The sequence below is a fragment of the Cetorhinus maximus genome, chromosome 4 (genome assembly GCF_964194155.1).
Source record: "Cetorhinus maximus chromosome 4, sCetMax3.hap1.1, whole genome shotgun sequence".
Taxonomy (NCBI): Eukaryota; Metazoa; Chordata; class Chondrichthyes; order Lamniformes; family Cetorhinidae; genus Cetorhinus; species Cetorhinus maximus.
The window spans coordinates 10,425,364-10,445,773 of NC_135882.1; the positions used below are offsets into that span (position 1 = coordinate 10,425,364).

At 44.2% G+C, this 20,410-nt stretch overlaps 1 protein-coding gene across 3 annotated transcripts in view; it reads left to right on the forward strand.

Annotated features, from left to right (window-relative positions):
- ctdp1 (CTD (carboxy-terminal domain, RNA polymerase II, polypeptide A) phosphatase, subunit 1) overlaps positions 1-20,410 on the forward strand; it is a 285,110-nt gene that overhangs the window by 17,754 nt on the left and 246,946 nt on the right. For all 3 annotated transcript variants that reach the window (XM_078539924.1, XM_078539925.1, XM_078539926.1), the window contains exons 2-4: positions 8,329-8,412; positions 13,109-13,202; positions 15,411-15,539. In XM_078539924.1, the coding sequence (XP_078396050.1) occupies positions 8,329-8,412; positions 13,109-13,202; positions 15,411-15,539 (307 nt within the window). The remainder of the gene's footprint in view (positions 1-8,328; positions 8,413-13,108; positions 13,203-15,410; positions 15,540-20,410) is intronic.

A 20,410-nucleotide genomic window follows, 5' to 3' on the forward strand; every position in this document is an offset into this window, starting at 1 on the left:
AGGAAAGGCTTTGAAGGAGAATGATACTGACAAATGCAGGGAGGTCAAAGAAGCTGTGGACCATTCAAGGTTACAGTCTCAGAGAATGCTGTGTCTAACTTTAGTTGGTGCTGCTTTTGGGGCTTTGACAGGGATGGAAACCAAACCGGAGATATTCCAGTGGAGTTTTGGGAAAGATGGACTTGAATTCGAGGCGAAAACAAGTTGAACTATTTTGGGTCAATGATCAGAAAAGGCCATTTGGCCCATCAAAACTTCTTTCTGTGCTACCCCAACACTCTCAGGCTGGTATTTTGAATCCGCAAATCCCTTTGACTCTGCTCTTTTACTCAATAGTTTCCAAATGTTTATCGTCCTTTGAATAAAGATGTTCATTTCTAATTTCAGTTTTAAATTCACTCTTCACTAACCTAAACTCTGTGCCCTGTGGTCCTACTGGCAGAGCAGAGCAGCCATGTTTCTCAATCCATTATTTACTCTCTCTCTGAGCAGAGAGTGGCAACTTCAAAAAATCGTTCTGTATTAGCAATAAAACTGCATTCTTGACATCGGAACATATGAGCTTGGACCTTTGGGAACTGAACATGACCTTTATCTGACTGGGGCTGCCCATTAGAAGCCCCGATTGAAAGCTTAGCTCCATTCCATTCTGGGTTGAATTGAGAGACAGTACAACTCCTCTGAAGGCTTGGCCTCTAGAAAAGAACAGCAGTTGCATTTATATAGCGCCTTGCCCCTGTCCTGCTTGTAGCTACTCCAGCTACTCCATAGTACGTCGATGATTTTCCATGACTAACCATGGGAAATGAGTCCCAGACTCTTCAAAGGTGATTGGCCACTTGCCCTTACTAAAGGTCATGACAGTGTCCCAGATGTGTCACCCACATTGCTGGCCTTTGCCTTCTGAGCCATTGTCCTACTAACTTGATAGGGTCTTCTGCCTCATCCGCTCTTCCCAGTCTTCGTGTACATTAGAAGGGGTGATGTCTCCACAGCACTCCAGCTGAAGCTGATGAGTCCCTCACTGAGGTTTGCACGACTGTAGAGCCAAGATCCCGTGCTACGGCCGCTGGTGTGCACAACCAGCTACCTGGAGTCATAAGTGAGAGTCGTGGGACACCAGTCTCCTCTACCCAGCTCCTTTTGGCATGGTTGTGCGGCTGTAGAAAAATGTCCCAAGGTGCTTTCAAAATGATGGACACTGAGGGAAAGGAAATATTTTGGTCGCCTCATAATTATTCCCTTCAAGTTCACTGTGACTTCCTATAATGTCATAGTTGATAGCACTTGTGCCTCTGAGTCACTAGGTTGCAGGTTCAAGTCTCACTCTGGAGATTTGAGCACAAAGATCTCGGCTGATATTCCTAATGCAGAAGGAATGCTGCGCTGTCTGAGGTGCTGTCTTTGGGAGGAAACGGTAAACCGTAGCTGGTTTGGGTGGATGTGGACATGGCATTTTTTGAATTAAACAAGGGAGGTTCTGTCCCTGTGTCCTGGCCAATACTTATCCCTCAACCAATACCTTAAAAACTAATCATCTAATCATTATCTCACTTGTGGGAGGTTGCTGTACACAACTGGGTTGCTGCAGTTATTACATGACACTAGTGACTACACTTCAAAAGCACTTCATTGGTTGTAAAGCGCTTTGGGACACACTGAGGTGAATAAATGCAAGTGTCTGTTTTCTATGTCTTTTCCGATTTTGTTTAATCCCCTCTCCCCTCTTAAAGTACCTTCACAAGTTTTCTGCCTTAAATATTTTTGTTGTACTTATTTAACTGAATGCAATAATTGTGCATGTACATATGTTATAATATATTTGTATCCTTATAGATGTGTATGTTAGCTTTGTTCATATGCATTGTGTCCTGATTGTTACCTCGAAGTGTCTCAGTAGATTCCCAATACATGTTTACTGATCCATTAAGAGAATCTGTGTTCTCTAGATGACCATTGGCATTAGCACCACAAAGCATTTGACTGTGTTCGCCACTGGTGATGTTAGACAAACAGGTCAATAAAAAAACAGTGCCTTTTAATACACTCCGAATGTCCCAGAGTGCTTCACAGCTAATGAATTATATAGTGTTGCATAGAATGTATCACAGTATCACAGATGGAGTTTGTGTTCCTTTTTACTGCCTGTAATCAGCATGTTGGTATGTAAAAGGTGTGTGCTTTCTTACCCTCAGAATGTGAATCCCAATTAAATAATTCCAGCAGCAAGCTTTTTGTGAGCTTCAAAATAAAGATTATTTATTATTACACACTTGCCCCGAATTTTTAAAATGTGACGTCTCATGTGCATTCTCACACTGCAGAAGCTCACCAAGGCTCCTTAGACAGCACCTCTCAAATCCATGACCACTACCATCGAGAAGGACAAGGGCAGCAGATAGATAGAAACACCACCACCTTGAAGTTCCCCTCCAAGCCACTCACCATCCTGACTTGGAAATATATCGCTGTTCCTTCACTGTCACTGGGTCAAAATCCTGGAACTCCACCCCCCCACCCCAACCCCCAACAGCACTGTGGGTGTACCTACACCACATAAACTGCAGCGGTTCAAGAAGGCAGCTCACCACCACCTTCTCAAGGGCAATTAGGGATGGACAATAAATGCTGGCCTAGCCAGTGAAGCCCACATCCCTTCAAATAATAAAAAAAACACACATACAGGTTAGATACAGATGAAGGTAAAACAACACGTTGCAACTTATAATGATCTCAGTCCCTTTCGTGGCAGGCCTGTGGTTTCGTAGATGGAGATGATGCTTTAAAGTTGAAGTGAACGCCTGGTAAAGCAAAGGATTCTCAGTAAGCTGTGAGGTTTCTTGTAGTTGAATTTCCAGGAGATTGGTTGTCAGGTGAACTTGTAGTTGGAACAGGCTGGGGGGAGTCCTTGTTTGATGGCTTCTGGTGGAATTCTCTCTTCCTTTCTCGACAAGCAGCTTCTGCTGGTTTAAAAGTAGACAACCAAAATGGTTTTCTCACCATCTGATTTCCACAAGTTCAAAGTCCTTTTTTTCCAAACAAATGGTGATGTGTCTGTTTATTCCAAACACCCTGTGCGGTCGTTTGACATCTTTGAGACATCTGGTGTCTTTGTGTTTGACTGACCCATTCAATTTGAGATTACTCTTATGAATTAGTTTCAGGAGAGGGCTCTGATACATCAGACTGGAAGGTTCCTTTTGTTCCCTCTTGAGACAGGGGAGCGGCTTCAATCCATAAATGAAGTCAGATGCCCCGTGGGTGGCGATCTTTTCCAGACATTTGTTCAGTTTTGAAAAATATAAAGGATTGACTGAAAATCCATAATATATCGGAACATGACAACAGAAACAGGCTATTCAGCCCAGCAGCTTGATGCTGGTGTTTATGCTCCTCACAGAGATCTTCTCCCTACCCTCTTCATCTGACCTGAGCAGCATTTCTTACTTTTCCTTTCTCCCTCATGTTTTATCCAGCTTCCCCTTCTTCATAGCAGAGAATTACATCTGAAGTACAGTCACTGTTGCCTTGTTGAGAAACACGGCACCCAAAGCTCCCATAACAGTGAGATGAGTGACCGAATAAATCCTTTTTAACAGTGCACAAGAAGGACTCGTTTCTTTTCTTTGCGCAGTGTTCTGGGATCTTTGATACTCGTGCGAGCAAGCAGATGTCGGCCCCCGTTTAATGGCTCATAAGAAATAAGGCCCCTCTAACTACTCAGTACTTCTAAATTAAGTGCTTACTTCTTGGAGAGTGGCTCAAAGCTTCAGTCGAGGTGAAAGGGGCAGCTCCTGCTGGTTTTAAAAGCAGATTCCTTGATTCATATCCCATTTCTTTCTTGGTTGTTATGATTACATTAGTCATTCAGTAGACCCTCCAAAATGCTCTTTTTAAACCTTCCCTGGAGTCCTGCTTTTCCCAGAGGTTTCGATCCATTTGCTTGGCCCCAAATGCTTTGCAGGAACTGAATTATTTCACAATTCTACTTTTAAAAAGTTCAGAGCCAGTTTAACTGGATTTGTAACTGGTTCAGAATTTTCAGTGATAAAAAAATTATGTATCCCATATACAATTTCCTGATTTTTTAAAGGAAAAAAAAACCTTTAAAGACCTTTTAAACCTGTTTGGTCTTTAATCTATTCCCTGTACATAGCCAAAAATATTCTTTGATTTTTGATGGAACAGTTCAGAGTTGGATCAACCTTAAACTCTATGTTGTGATCAAGAAGTTTCATAACTCTGCCCTGAGATTTGAGTCAAATAGAATCCTTTTTTTTAAAAAACAAAGCAGTAGGATTGCCAGAATAGAGGTTATGTTACTGGACTAGTAATCCAGAGAACCCGGTTCAAACCCCATCATGTCTGCTTGAGAATACAAATGAAATGTTTTTTGAGAAAAAATATGGACATTTGAAACCCGGTTATCAGTAACAAGCTGTCCGATTTCCATTAAGGAAAAGCTAGAGGACGGGAAATCTGCCATCTTGGTCAAAAAACACAGGCCTCGCTTTAGGAACTGCAAAGTACTGCGGATGCTGGAAATCTGAAATAAAACAGAAAATGCTGGAAGAACTCAGCAGGTCTACAGCGTCTGTGGAGAGCTGTGAAGAACGGTCATGCTCCATAGATGCTGTCAGACCTGCTGAGTCTTTCCAGCATTTTCTGTTCTTATTGCTTCAGGAACAGTAACTGGACTTTAATTGGGGTCGGTTAGTCTTGCTTATTGCAACTGTGCTACCAGTCACGATCTTATTGAATGGCGACGCAGTCTCAAGGGGCTGAGTGGCCTCATCCTGCTCCTAATTCATATGTTCGTATGTGTTGGAATCATTATCTGGTGATTTTTGAGTTCTCTTTTGCTTTGATCTTGAAGGTATTCTGCGATTTGTTTTCCCCACTCCTCCCCCCATCTTGGTGGTGGTGCCGTGGCTGAGCCGAAATCTTGACACTGCCAATAATTGTGTATTAAAATGATTGGCAAAAAGAACCAAAGGCACATGAGGAGAGGCTTTTTAAAAAATTATTCATTCCATGGATGTGGGCGTTGCTGGCTAGGCCAGCATTTATTGCCCACCCCTAATTGCCCTTGTTCAGGGGGCATTTAAGAGTCAACCACATTGCGGTGGGTCTGGAGTCACATGTAGGCCAGACCAGGTAAGGATGGCAGATTTCCTCCCTTAAAGGACATTAGTGAACCAGATGGGCTTTTACAACAATCGACATCATTAACAACATCAGCAATATCATTAGACTTTTAATTCCAGATTTTTATTGAATTCAAATTTGAACCCAGGTCCTCAGGACACTACCCTGGGTCTCTGGACTACTAGTCCAGCGACAATACCACTACGCCATTGCCTCCCCTGGAGGTTGTGACCTGGAATCCTCAGCCTGCGAGGGGCTTGGAGGCAGATTCAGTCGTGGCTTTCAAAAGGGAAATAGATAAGCAACCGAAGGAAGGAAATTTTCGGGTTTCCGGGGGAAGGGTGAGGGCGAGGGATGAGTTGGCAAGGGCTCGACTGGCTGAGTGGCGGCCTCCTGTGCTGTCACATTCTGTAATTCTGTGCCACTCACTCTGAAGTGGTATTTCTGCCTTCATGAAATAATTCATCTCTGTTTATCCAAAATGTCATTGTTCCTGGACAGTATGTGGAAAATGAAAATCCCTGATTTCATAAATACACAGAGGAATTGAAGGTATACACCTGTGATATTGGTGCGCATGGAACAAAACCAAGACGCAGAGCTTTTCTTTACTAAGAGAGTTTATTGACTTTGTTCACTCTCATTGATCTCCTCCCTCTCCCCAGTGTCCCGGCTGCCCCCTATTTATATGTGCTCAAAGCGCTTAATTAAACTATGCCCTTCGCCTGTGTATCTTAACAGTATAATTAACATACCGTTAACAATTGACAGCTACAAAATGTTTCTGCAGTGAAAGTGAGTTTGACCTAATGTCGCTAGCTTGTTTTTAAAAAGAGCTCGCCTTCATATCCCTTAGCACCTTCACCCCACAGATGTGTAAGGATCTAATTTAAATGCATCTCACCGATCAGCATCTGGTACTCTTGGGGAAAATGCCGCTGCGGCGGCGCTGTTTGCCGGTGAGCGTTAGGTGTGCCCCTTGTTCTTCCCATGGCACATACCCAATTTTCTGCCTGTCCTTGAGAAGGTGCAGTTGGTTTTTGTGCCAGCAGCAGAAGGTTGACCCTAGGGCACAGTGGTGCAGCGATCCCAAGGGATCCAGATTGCGTGGGCTCAGGTTTCTTGTCCGTCCCTTAGATTGGGAAGCAAGGTTTATGAGAGTCTTAGAGGGAGGTGATGGACAAAACTGGGGGTTTATTTTCAATGCTTCCATTTGCAGTCCTCTCTTTCGAGTTTATAGACCCATTGTAGACATTGTCAGAGGCAGGGACGTTGGTTGTCCCTGTTACTGGTTTAGATCAAGCTGCTCGCAGTTGGAAGCGTAACCTTGATCAGCGACACTAGACTAAATATCCTCAATGACTCATGACCATCTGATGTGTATAGAGAGAGCGAACTCCCTTAACGTCTGCAGTACTGAATGATGAATGTGGGTGTGGGAAGAAGTTTGACGAATGCGATTAAACCACTGAATTGTAGGAACACTTATTTGCTTAAATTTAATTAGCCGTAACGAAGTTTTGAGGGTTGAAGTACAAATATAACCAAGTGAACAACCATCAGTTAAAAATTATTCAAACGCAGTGCTGGGACACTTCATGTCACATACTGCAGCATGGATGCTGCAGGTAGCTCCCACCTCTAGGGGCTGTGCTGTAAACACAATGGCTAATACTGCAGCATCAACAGACGCTCTGATGTGTTGGACACTGGGCAGCATGACTTGCAGAGAGAATTGCAACAGTGTATTTTACAGCAAAGCAAAGCGAAGTTGAGTTAAAAAGAGTCTCAACCGGCTGCAGGGAACAAAGTCCTGCTCAAAACTGCAGCAAATGCCCCGGCAAAATGCAGTGAATGGAGGATAGTTACATAAAGAGAAGAAGAGTTGCAGTCATATAGTGCTTCCCCCGACCAACTGGATGCCTCAGAGCGCTATGGCCATTGAAATACTTTTGAAGTGTAGTTACTGTTGTAATGTGGGAAACACGGCAGCCAATACGCACACAGCAGGATCCCACAGACAGTAAAGGACTAGATAAATATTGGCCAGGACACCGTGATGACTCCTCTGCTTTTCTTCCAAGCAGTGCACCGAGCAGGCAGGTGCGGTTTAACATCTCACCTGAAAGAAGGCCCTTCCAACAGGGCAGCACTCCCTCAGTGCTGCACAGGAATGTCCGCCTTGATTTTTAATGCAAATGATGTGCAGAACGTCCAGCCCAGTCACTTGCAGCTGTGTGGTCTCCAGGGGTGATTGACAGGGGAGTGACTCAATCATCTCCATTCTCACCGGGACTTGTGATGTAGCTCCCATATAAATCGGGTGACACTAAGTCTGTTTGTAAGTGGAGATCCAACTACTGGTGTTTTCCTGCACCTCCAGAGAAGAAATGCAGCTGACAGGAAGTGTGAATGCTTTGGGGCATGAAGTTTTCTGGCTGAAAAATATATATTTTTTTCATTCCTGGTTTGTGCTTTCAATAGCAGCGAAGGTCTAAGTCAGAAAGCTAAAACCATGATTGTGACCTTAAAAAGATAGCTGGCTACAGTGGTTACTGCAATGCCGCTTGGACATGTAACGTGTAGGGACAGAAGGAGGCCATTCAGCCCTTCAAGCCTGTTCGACCATTCGGTTTGATCATGTTTGGACTCGATCTTAAATCCGTCCACCTGCTTTGGTTCTGTGTCCCCTGATACCCTTATTTAGCAAGAATCTGTCAATGTGGGGAGACTGTGGCGCAGTGGTAATGTCATTGGACCAGTAATCCAGAGGCCCAGGCTAATACTTTGGGGACATGGGTTCAAATCCCGCCACGGCAGTTGGTGGAGTTTGAATGCAATTAATAATGACTAGATAAATAAAATAATGACTAAATAAAATGACTAGATAAATAAATTAATAAAATCTGGAAGTGTAAGATAGTCCATGGTGGCCATGAAACTATCATCAATTGTTGTACCTGGCCTGGCCTACATGTGACTCCAGACTCACAGCAATGGGCTTGACTCAATGGCCTGGCAAGCCACTAAGTTCAAGGGCAATTAGGGACGGGCAAAAAAAATGCTGGCCTTGCCAGCGATGCCCGCATCCCACGAAAGGATAAATAAAATCTCAGTTGTAGCGGCGTTTTGTTTAACCCTTTGCACACTTGTTAATTATCCTCCATTTATTTTGTGCAGAAGTGTACTGGTACGGCTTGAGGGATGCAGTCACCCCATCGTTATGAAAGGCCTCTGCGCAGCCTGTGGTCAAGACTTGACACAGTAAGTTGTTTGTCTTTTTTTGCCTACTCACCTTTTATTGGATGACGGTCTGCAGTCACACATGCAGCACCCAAACATGCTGTTTACAGAGTAACCTTTCCCATCCTGCGGTTCGCAATTACCTTGCTTAGGTAACCTCCTCAATCGATTGGCTAAAACTATTTTTTAAAGACGTTTACTACATCGTTTTTAGGAAGAAAAATCGAGCAGTGTCACCGTCAGGTTGCCCTTGATGCATTCAGAGCAACGTTGGCAAATCGTACAGGAAGGGCAAAATGACCTGGGTCAAAGAGTGCAAAGCAACTAGAGGGTCTAAAAATAGGTAGAAGTGTGGAATAATGGTTTTGTTATCCCCCAGAGAATGTTTCTTTTTTTTTTAAAACAGAAGCCGTTTCAAAATAATCTCCATGAAAAAAAATCATCATGCTTCAATTTAAAATCTTGTGTATGGATGTGTGTTATTATCTTGGTAACACTGTAAGGTCCTAATTAGTATTCCCGATTGCAGGAATTAGCAAACCTCTCGATATTTCAGTGCTTTAGAAAACTATGAGCATGAAGGATTTTTACAAGCAAGTAACAGCTGAAAAAAAAACAAGACACCAGTTCATCAGGAAACTGCATAAGAATGGTGTGTTAGACACTTGCCACCTGATAGTATTTTTAATCACTGCTCTGAAATGCCTGGCCTCTGGTTCAGTATTTACCTGCGACATCAGGTCTTTGACTCGGTGCCGATTGGAGCAGGGCATGTCACGTATATCGCAGTGTTCTGTGGCACTGCGTGCAGCATCGCTGTGTTTGCTGCAGGGTGTCATTATTCTAGCATTACTAGCTAAAGATTATTGAAGAACCCACTAAACTCGTGAAAAAAATGCCCCAGCCAGTTAGCTCAGGATCTGCTGCATTCCTATTGGTTGGTACTTCATAGTGCTTCACACTCATTATTGCATTGTGTGGCTGTTTAAAGCCACACGTCTCTGTTTGCTGCAACGCCAAGGCTGTCCCTACTTCCCCTACCCCCTGCCGACACTACTGCTTACATAATGCTGCAGCTGTGAGGAACAGAGAGGGCTAGTGGTGTATATCTGGTTGGGATTGGAACAAAGAAACAAATCTTTTATTTCCTGGCCTTGATATTGGTGCTGTTAGCTTATAACTGGAAACCACGAGGACTTTGAATGTAAACCACATCGGCTGGCACATTAAATATCGGGGTGTACAAGGTGAACTAGTTAAAATGATATGAATTGCACTTAAAACTGAGAGTCCAGATGATACCATAAATAGAAACAGGGTTTCTTCAGCTTTTTATCTGTATGAAAATATATATATTGATCAACTTTTTTGAGTTGGAATTGGAGCTGTAATGTAGCTGTGATATGGTGTGACAGTACTCTGCAAGGATTGTCATTGGTCTGTGCTGAACTCTTGTGATCTACTGCTGGTCTTTGTGGCCCTGATCTAGAGAACATAAGAAATAGGAGCAGGAGGAGGCCACTCGACCCCTCAAGTCTGCTCCCCCATTCAAGAAGATCATGGCTGATTTGCCCCAGGCCTCAACTCCTCTTTCGTGCCAGCTCCTCATAGCCCTCAACCCCTGCGATATTTCAAAAATCTACCTACTTCCTCTTTAAACACTTTCAGTGATCTAGCCTCTACAACTCTCTGGGTAGAGAATTCCAGGCGTTCATGATCTTCTGAGGGAAGAAATTCCTTCACATCTCAGTTTTGAATGAGGATCTCCTTATTCTGTAACTATGTCCCCTAGTTCGAGGTTCCCCCACTAGTGGAAACATCTTCTCAACATCTATCCTGTCAAGCCCCTTCAGAATCTTGAACGTTTCAATAAGATCATCCCTCATTCTTCTAAACTCTAGTGAATAAAGACCTAACCTATTTAGCCGTTCTTGATAAGTCAACCCTTTCACCCCAGGAATCAGCCTAATGAATCTCTTTTAAACTGCCTCCAATGTCAGTATATCCTTTCTTAAATGCGAGGACCAAAACTGTACACAGTACTCCAGGTGCAGTCTCACCAACACCCTGTACAGTTGTAACAAGACTTCCCTATTTTTAAACTCCAACCCCCTAGCAATACAGGACAAAATTCCATTTGCCTTCTTAAGTACTTGCTGCACCTGCATGCTAACCTTTTGTGTTTCATGCACAAGATCACCCAGGTCCCCCTGTGCTGCACTTTTTTGGAGCCTCTCTCCATTTAAATAATAGTCTGACTTTTGATTTTTCTTTCCAAAGTGCATGACCTCACACTCACCTACATTAAACTTCATCTGCCAAGTTTTTGCCCACTCACTCAACCTGTCTGTTATCCCTTGCAAATTCCTTATGCCCTCATCACAAGGAGCGGTGAGCAGTGGGTTCCTTCTGATCACTGTGCAGTGATACCTGCTACGTGTACAACCTGCAGTTGGTCATCGTTTACATTAACAATCAGGACTTGGGGATTGGAAGTGCACTTTCTAAACTTGTGGATGACGCCACCTTGACCAGGGAGGTGGGTGTGTGCAGTTAGTACAAAGGAAGAAGACAACTAGTGGGATTTTCTGCCCCCACCCGCCACTGGGATTGCCTGGACCTGCTGAAAGTCGGCTGGGCCACCGAAACTCGCGGGGCGGGCCCCACCACCACAAGGCCAGAAAATCCCAGCCAACAAAATACACAAAGACGTTAAAAAATTTACACAGCAAGAGTGTAACTGGCAAATTAATTACAATATAGTTAAGTATGTGGTGGTATATTTTGGTATGAAGTATATGGAGGGCGCATAGTGCTTGGGTAATGCGAGAGAGTCTGAACAGGTAGAGGAACAAAGGGATCAAGAGCACAGATACTTAAATTACTAAAAATGGTGGCGTACACTAATAAGACGATAAAAAAGCAAACCAAGCATGGGGGTTCATTTCTAGGGAGAGAGAATTGAAAACCTGGAAGCTATGCTAAACTTGTATAGAACCTTAGCTCGTCCACACTGTGCACAGTTCTATATTATAAAAATGGTTATGAATGCGCTGGAGAAGGTGCAAAAAATATTTGCGGAGATGATAATTGAACTGAGAAGTTATAAATATGAGGAAAGATTGAACAGGCTGGGGCCCTCTTTTCCCCTATAAAAAAAAGGGAAGACTGAGAGGTGATCTGATAGAGATCTTTAATTTAACAAAAGGGCTTGATGGGATAGATGAGAAAATGCTTCCATTTGTGGGGGTGTGATCATAAATATAAGATGCTCACTAATAAACCCAAAAGGGAGAAACTCCTTTAAGCAAGAATATTAGGATGTGGGACTCATGACCACAAGGAGTAGTTGACGTGAATAGCATAGATGTATTAGATAAGCACATGAGGGAGAAATGGATAGAAGGATATGCTGATATGGTGAGATGAAGAAGAGTGGGAAAAGGCTTAATTGGAGCATAAAGAAAGACATGGACATATCGGATCAAATGGCCTATTTCTCAGTTGTAAATATTTGGTAATATACTGCAGAGCACCACCCAACTTATCAAAGCATCTACCAAGAGACCAAAATGCCTGTTGTTTGGTCTATCACTTGTTGACACATGGGCCTCATTATATCTGTTGTGCCCCTCTATCTGCGAAAGCCTTACTGCTATCATCAGCCAGGACTGCAGGATATATATAACCCTGATCACTGAGCAATCATCACAGGACGGGCCAAACCTTCTGGCCTCTGGAGCATCAGAGACTGTACGTGTGACTGAAGACGCATGTTGGGACCCTGCGGAATCCCTGATACGCGTACCTATGTGGGAAGTGCTGAGGAAGTTTAAACTTGTGATGGCCAGCTCCCCGGGACCCTCCCCAAATGTCTCCAACTCCGAGTCAGATATGGAGACTCTGGATAGTTCGTGGGACTTAACTGGATAGTTATCCAGGAAGTATTAGACAGTTTAAACCCAGTCTAACAGGTGAGTAACTGCACAACTGAGCCCTTCCAATCACCCCCTGACCCGACCATTCCCCGACTACCTGCCTGACCCAACTAACCACCCTGACCTGATGACCCTACAACCCAAAGACCCCTCCCAGCCACCCTCCTGACAGGACCTGACTACCTCCACTAGCCTCACTCACCCCACCCACTTCACCCACCCTAACCACCTGCACATCTCACACCCGCTCACCCACCCATTCATCCATTTACTAATGTTTAGGCTGGACCTTTAAACAGCTAGTGCCACAAAAAGTGTGGGGGAGGTGTCCTCTCTCCCCCGACTGTACTCCGCTCTGTCGGAGCGGCGCTGCACAGTCCTCTGACAGCCATGATCGGAAGTTCCCTGAGGAAATGTGCTGCGGTGCCGAATTTGGGGGAGCTTTCAAATACAGTGGCAATCACTACTACTGCTGGGAAGATCTGGGCCATCATGTCCTTGAGGAATGAGGGAAGGTATAATCAAGGATTGTGCTTGCGTTGATATTCCTCTCTCCTGGATTGGCAAATAATCTGCTGGTGACCAATGTGTTTACCAATGAAGTTGGGGAAAAGCACCTGAAAACCACCAGTACCTCTACGATTTCACCTGAACGTGAACTGACGCAAAAGAGGATGGAGAAAGTTGGGATGGGAAAGATATGGTTTATTTTTAGTTTGGTTCTAGGCTAGTTTGCACCACACGGAGTTCAAGCCATTGTTCAATATTTCTTTTTCCAGATTACAGAAGAAGAATGGGAAGCAGATGGTGCCCCTATCCACAGCCACTGTTTCGATGGTGCACAGTGTTCCAGAGCTGATGGTCAGCTCTGAGGTAAGAGCTCCTAGAATTCAGAGGATTCAGCTTCTACAGTTCGACAAATTTGTGCGCTCACTCGCTATCTCGTCCCTCCTCTCTCTCCCCCCGTCTCTCTCCGCCACTTTCTCCCCCCTCCTGCCGGGCACCCTCAACCCCCCCCCACCCCCCCGCATGCATTTGCCACCCAATCTTTGTAAAAAAAAATTTGTTTAATTTACTTTGAATTTATTGCTTTGGTCAGACCCTGCGCTGAGGCATTGCTTTCAATTCTGGGTACTGCACATCAGGAGCAAACTGTTCCCCGTGGTGGGGGACCCCCTGAATACTGGGGCACAGCCTGAAAATCAACATTAGGCCATTGAGGAGTGAAATGCGGAAGCACATTTTTCACACACAGGCCGGCTTATAAAGAAGACCTGAAACACTCTCCCGCAAAAAGCCGTGGCGCTGGGTTAATTGAAACTTTCAAGTCTGAGATCAATAGATTTATATTAGGCAATGTTATCAGAGGATAGTGGAGTTTGGGTGTAGATCAGCCATGACCTGACTAAATGGGAGAACAGGCTCGAGAAGCTGAGTGGCTGCTCTTTTTTTTTTAAAGTTTCACTTACTCTATTCTGTTGTAATCCTTTTGATTTTCATTGTTGACAAGAATCTGCAAAGCAGATTGTGTTTTTGTAATCTTGGTTCATGATAATTAGTCTGTTTTTAAGTGGTCTTCAGTCCTGCGGTCAGATAGCTATCAATCAAGGGAATGGACATAATCAAACTCTCATAATTCATAAATCAGACTTCCTGGGTGAAGTGGGAAATGTAGAAACTAGCACAGGTGTGATGGGCAGAATGGCCTCCGGCTGTGACTTTATGATTCCAAGAACAGGAAAAAACGGGCCCAAAGTGTTAATGATAAGGTAACTGAGGGGGAAGAACTGTCAGTAAAGACTGAACAGGCATGTGCTCTTTTTCTTTAGACAGGAGAAGACTAAGTGATGACCCGTCTTTAAAATCAGGCAGGCAGTTGATGAGTGAGATGTAGAGAAGACACTTCCACTTTTGGGAGCCATCGGTATAAGATGGTCACTAACAAATCCAATAAGGAATTCAGAATAAACCTTCTTATCCAGAGAATGGTGAGAATATGGAACCCACCACCAAAAGGGATGAAGCGAACAGCCTTGACGCATTTAAGGGGAAGCTTGATAAACAAGTGAGGGAGAAAGAAATATAAAGATAGGGTGAGAGGAAGCTCTGGAGGAGTATAAACTCTGGCAATGGCCTGTTCCTGTGCTGCAAAATTCTATATAACTCTATGTACTGGTTATATTAATGGTGATATGCTGAAAAAGGAGACTGTTAGGCTTGCAGTGTGGCTCAGTTATGCTTGCTCAAAGCGACATACACTTATACGCAGGGACCTGTCCTCTGCAGTAAAAGGAACATGTCCAGGCATTGTACCTTTTTTGTATTAAAAGCATGGGTGACAGTAGCTCCTTGGTGCATTCTCCATGGCAACACCTCGATCAGTCAGTGCAGGGGAGCTGGTAGCATCGTGGTATTGTTACTGGACTGGAGACCCAGGGTAATGCTTTGGGGACCCAGGTTCGAATCCCACCACAGCAGATGGTGGAATTTGAATTCAGTAAAAATCTGGAATTAAAAGCCTAATGATGACCATTGTCGATTGTCATAAAAACCCACCTGGTTCACTAACGTCCTTTAGGGAAGGAAATCTGCTGTCCTTACCTGGTCTGGCCTCCAGATCCACAGCAATGTGGTTGACTCTTTTAAAAACAAAAAATGGCCTCTGAACATGGGCAATTAGGGATGGGAAATAATTGCTGGCCTAGCCAGCGAAGCCCACACCCCCATGAACAAATGAAAAAAAAAAACAACTCGTCAACCAATCAGCACCCTTTTCTCATGCACATAACTGCGTCACACAACTTCCACCGATTGGTGGTATGCGAGACACAGCTTCGTGGTGAAGTTGCAAATTGGGTCAGATTTTTCACCCGCTGAATTGTTGCTCCTTCTGAAATTTGGCATTCTTGTGTCTGTCCGGATGAGAGGAAGATAAAAAAGCTTTGACAACATGTTTTGTTTCTCAGCAATACTCAAGTTCTGTACTATCAAACGCCGTACTTATTTTTAAAAATTGCTTACATTCTCTCTCTCTCCCTTTTACACCTTGTTTCCCCCCCCACCATCCTCCCCATCATACAGCAAGCTGAACAGTTGGGTCGAGAGGATCAGCAGTGGTTACATAAAAACCGAAAATTAGTTTTGATGGTGGATCTGGACCAGACTTTAATCCATACGACAGAGCAGTTGTGCCAAAAGATGTCTAATAAGGTGAGACCCTGGTAATAATCTGTTGAAATCTGCAGTTAAATAGTATCCTTGCTCTTGAGGTGAGGCTGTGAGATTGTAGCTTGTTCTAGCAAACAGATAAATCACATCCCATTATCTCTGACTGTCAGTGAGAGATTCAGTAAGGAATACATACATATATATATATATATATTTTTACTTCTGTCTTTCTCTTAGTCTGCTACCTCTTGTTGGTGATGATGGCATTTAATTTTAGAGATGGGACTCTATTTTTAAAGAAAAAATAACTGCCGTCACTACCTGATAGGTAGTTACAACTTTGAAAAACACTAATTCAAGGGGTGCAGTTATGTGTTCGATAAACACCAAATCAAACCAGGAGGACCCATGATAAGTCTGTGCTATAGATGATAGATTTAGAAAAGATGCAAGACCTTCTTGGATTGCCTGGGGCAGTTACGCCAACATCTGTCACACATTACCGATTTTCACGAGTGATTAGCGCTTTTAAAAAAAAAGCGTTCTATACCTCGTTCCCCACCCCTTCCATCTCACTGTCCTAATCATCCTTTGTCAATGTTACCTTTTCTCTGCTCCCCCACCCCCCAACCCTCTAACCTCCCTTTTTCAGGCCTGTTTCTGTTTCATCGGGGTTTATAGTACAGAGGACACTGCTGTGCTGTTAGGTGTGTTATAGCTGTACACTGAGGCCAGTCGGTTATCACAGGCTGGAACCTATTGATCAGCGGGTGAAAAATCTGACACAGTCGCAACTTCACCACGAAGCTGTGTCTCGGTTGTCACCAGTCGGTGGAAGTTGTGTGACTTCTGTTAGTGAGAGCTGCTTATCCTTCCCTTTTTCTCTCTTCCCCCTTAACAATGCAGAAGTTGATGACCTGAGTGTTTGCCACTTTAAGCCATTGCTCCCCATGCCTGTTGCCTCTTGTTTTATGCTGCACCTTTGCAACACTGGTGTCAATTCCAACAATCTTGCTTTCTGTTGTTCTTTCTCACGGTATTCCTGATTGCCCCGGCAACTCAGCTAATGGAGTTTTTTTTTTTTTTGCCCTTTGCCTCCAGTTCTGACTCGTGCGCACTCTTTCCTCCAACACTAGGTTTTTCTGAACAGTGTCTTGCGTTCCTCGCTACCATGCAACAAATCACATAACTATTGCTGAAAAGAGAGACATGTTGGCAAAGCTTTTCATCTTGCACTCATCAGGACAAACGCAAGAATGGGCAGCACTTGTTGAACAATCCTGAGTGTGTTAATAGCTGCACTAACAATCAATTTAAGATAATCATTTGAGCTCGTAATGTGGCTCATTCACGCTTGCTAGAAATTACATACATTTATACACAGGCACCTGTACCCTCCAAGCAATAGAAATTGTTCAAGCCTTGCATGGTTTTTGATTTTTTTTAAACCGTTCGTGGGTTGTGGGAGTTGTTGGCCAGGCCAGCATTTATTGCCCATCCCTAATTGCCCTTGAGAAGGTGGTGGTGAGTTGCCTTCTTGAACCGTTGCAGTCCATGTGGTGTAGGTACACCCACAGTGCTGATAGGAGGGAGTTCCAGGATTTTGACCCAGTGACAGTGAAGGAACAGTGATATATTTCCAAGTCAGGATGGTGAGTGGCTAGGACGGGAACTTCCAGGTGGTGGTGTTCCCAGGTGTCTGCTGCCCCTGTCCTGCTAGATGGTAGCGGTCGTGGGTTTGGAAGGCGCTGTCCAAGGAGGGTTGGTGAGTTCCTGCAGTGTATCTTGTAGATGGAACACACTGCTGCCACTGTGCGTCAGTGGTGGAAGGAGTGAATGTTTATGGATGGGGTGCCAATCAAGTGGGTTGCTTTGTCCTGGATGGTGTCAAGCTTCTTGAGTGTTGTTGGAGCTGCACTCATCCAGGCAAGTGAAGAGTATTCCACACACTCCTGACTTGTGCCTTGTAGATGGCGGATAGGCTTTGGGGTGTCAGGAGGTGAGTTACTCATCGCAGGATTCCTAACCTCTGACCTGCTCTTGTAGCCACAGTATTTATATGGCTAGTCCAGTTCAGATTTTGGCCAATGGTGTGCTACCAGGATGTTGAAAGTAGGGGATTCAGCGATGGTAATGGCATTGAGTGTCAAGGGGCGATGGTTAGATTCTCTCTTGTTGGAGATGGTCATTGCCTGGCACTTGTGTGGCTCGAGTGTTACTTGCCACTTGTCAGCCCAAGCCTGAATATTGTCCATGTCTTGCTGCATTTGGACATGGACTGCTTCAGTATCTGAGGAGTCGTGAATGGTGCTGAACGTTGTGCAATCATCAGCGAACATCCCCACTTCTGACCTTATGATGGAAGGAAGGTCATTGATGAAGCAACTGGAGATGATTGGGCCTAGGACACTACCCTGAGGAATTGATGCAGTGATGTCCTGGAATTGAGATGATTGACCTCCAACAGCCACAACCATCTTCCTTTGTCCTTGGTATGACTCCAACCAGTGGTGAGTTTTCCCCCCTGATTCCCATTGACTCCAGTTTTGCTGGAGCTCCTTGATGCCACTCGGTCGAATGCTGCCTTGATGTCAAGGGCAGTCACTCTCACCTCACCTCGGGAACTTGGGGAGCCGACAGTTCCCAATTGCTTTCTCCATGGCAACGCCTCGGCCAATCAGTGTCTTGCTAACCAATCAGCACCCTTTTCTTTTGTAGTATAAATTGTTGTAATTGTTTGAAATTTGAAATCTTGAGTTTGTCCTGATGAGGGCAAGATGAAAAGGTTTGGCAACACTTCACTCTTTTTTCAGCAATATTCAACTTCTTTACTACAAAATCATATTAAGTTTCAACACTTTCTCCCTTTCGCATTTCAAACTTTGAATTCTGGTTGAAAGGAGGCATTTGGACTCTTCAGCTGGACGTCTGTATTGCACTTCCTGCTGTCCTGAATAGCCTGTGGCTAAAAAATCTAGAACAACAGCAACTTGGATATTACATAGCTCCCTTATTGTGTTTAAATGACACACAACACTTTACAAGAGAGTTATCAAACCAAATTTGACACTGAACCATGTAAAGAGATTTTGAGGACAGCTGACCAAGGGCTTGGTCAAAGACAAAGATTTTAAGGAGCCTCTTGAAAGAGGGGAGATGGAAAGGTTTTGGGAGGAATTCTGGAGCTTTAAAGACAGAGGGGTAAAAGGCTCAATTTGATGAGCTCTTTCTTTACACTCCTAACCTCTGTTTCTCTGGAACTGTCAGCCAAGCTAAAATCAAATTGATAAACTTTTAATTTCACCAGTGAAGTCATCACTCTTGGTATCTACAGTTTTACCCAGTGTTTTTGCTTCTGGCTTACTGCCAGATTAGAGATTTGATCTGTTGAATGACCTGTCAGTCAGTCTACCTGTGTGGTATTACCAACAATCCGTGGTAATTGAACTAATCTGGCCTCTTATTTTGTTTCCAGTCCTAAATCTTGCCCTGTTTTTACTTCACCATCACTGGGTTGCTCTGACCGCTAAGGCAAATCCCATTCCGTAACCCAATCCAGTCTTGTTAGACGATATAAGCCCCCTGACTGGAACGGCTGTCAAGCATCTCCTTGCTGCCTTTCTCATAACTTGGTTGCTGCTTTTTAGACCTCTAATCCTCCTGCCTGTTTCAAGTGAAGGAATTGATACTTTAGCTGACACAGAATGCTGCATAGCCAATTCTTCCTCCTGTCAGATTTACTCTGCAGCTTAGTTCAAACACACACACTTGCTGCTCTGCCGTGTCTCATCAATGTCTGCCTGTCCCACCTGACATTTTGATCATCCTGAGCTACGTCCAGCCGACGACATCACTGATTTTTGTCTCCTGGTAAATCCACTGTTGGAGATGTGAAGCTGAGTCATGTGGGAAGGGTGGATCAGCAACACTTGTCCTTTCTCTTATCCCTGCCTTCCACCCCTTCAGCATCTGCCTGCTTTTGGACGCTGCATTAAACTCTCCGGAGTTCTCAAACCTCTCTGACCTTTATCATTCTGCCCTGATGGTACAATTACTCACTTTGCTAAAGAGAAAATGACTTTGCTCTTCCAACTCCAGTCTCCAGTCAAGAAATGATCTTCACTAGTCCACTCTGTTCTACCTTTTAAGGCACTTTTTTTTATATATAGCTCTCTACAGTCCTATTGCATTCTCTGCTCTGAGCTCAGTGAGATCTATGGCCCTGATGTCCTCGTGATGTTCGCAGTTAAACTTTCCTTCGACATCACTTCAGTTTCCCCTCCTCCCAGTGGTCTCCTTCTGGCCATTTGTCCCTGTCCTCTCATTGAGAGTTGATCCATGTTGTTCAAGAACCAACTTTCATGTCCTTACTTTGGCCATTTCAAAGTTCTGGAATTTACTATAACTCTCACATGATCCACAGCACTTGAAAATTTTGACTGCAAAAATGGCTCAGGGCCTGGCTTGTGACCTTGTTGCTTGTATTGTTCACTAGCTGAGCCCCGCTGTCAAGCACTTTGGTGAATCATTCATCATTGCCAATCAGATTGGCGACATGAAATTCTGAGCAAGTTATGTAAATGGCAAGGTCTGTTCATGGCCCTCTAGTCTTCTTATAAATCGCACTACCCCTGTGTTGTAGTTGATGGTTTAACCTCTAGATTTTATCCATTTAATCTCTACTCACTAGATTGGATAAGTTGGGACTGTTTCCTTTGGAGAACTTTTTTACGCAGCGAATTGTTAGGATCAGGGATACACTGCCTGAGGGCGAGGTGGAGGCAGGTTCAATCGAGGCATTCAAGAGGGAGCTAGATTATTACCTGAAGAGGAAGACTGTGCAAGGTTATGAAAGAAAGGCAGGAGAATGGCTTGAAGTGGCGTTCCTTCAACGAGCCAGCACAGAGATGATG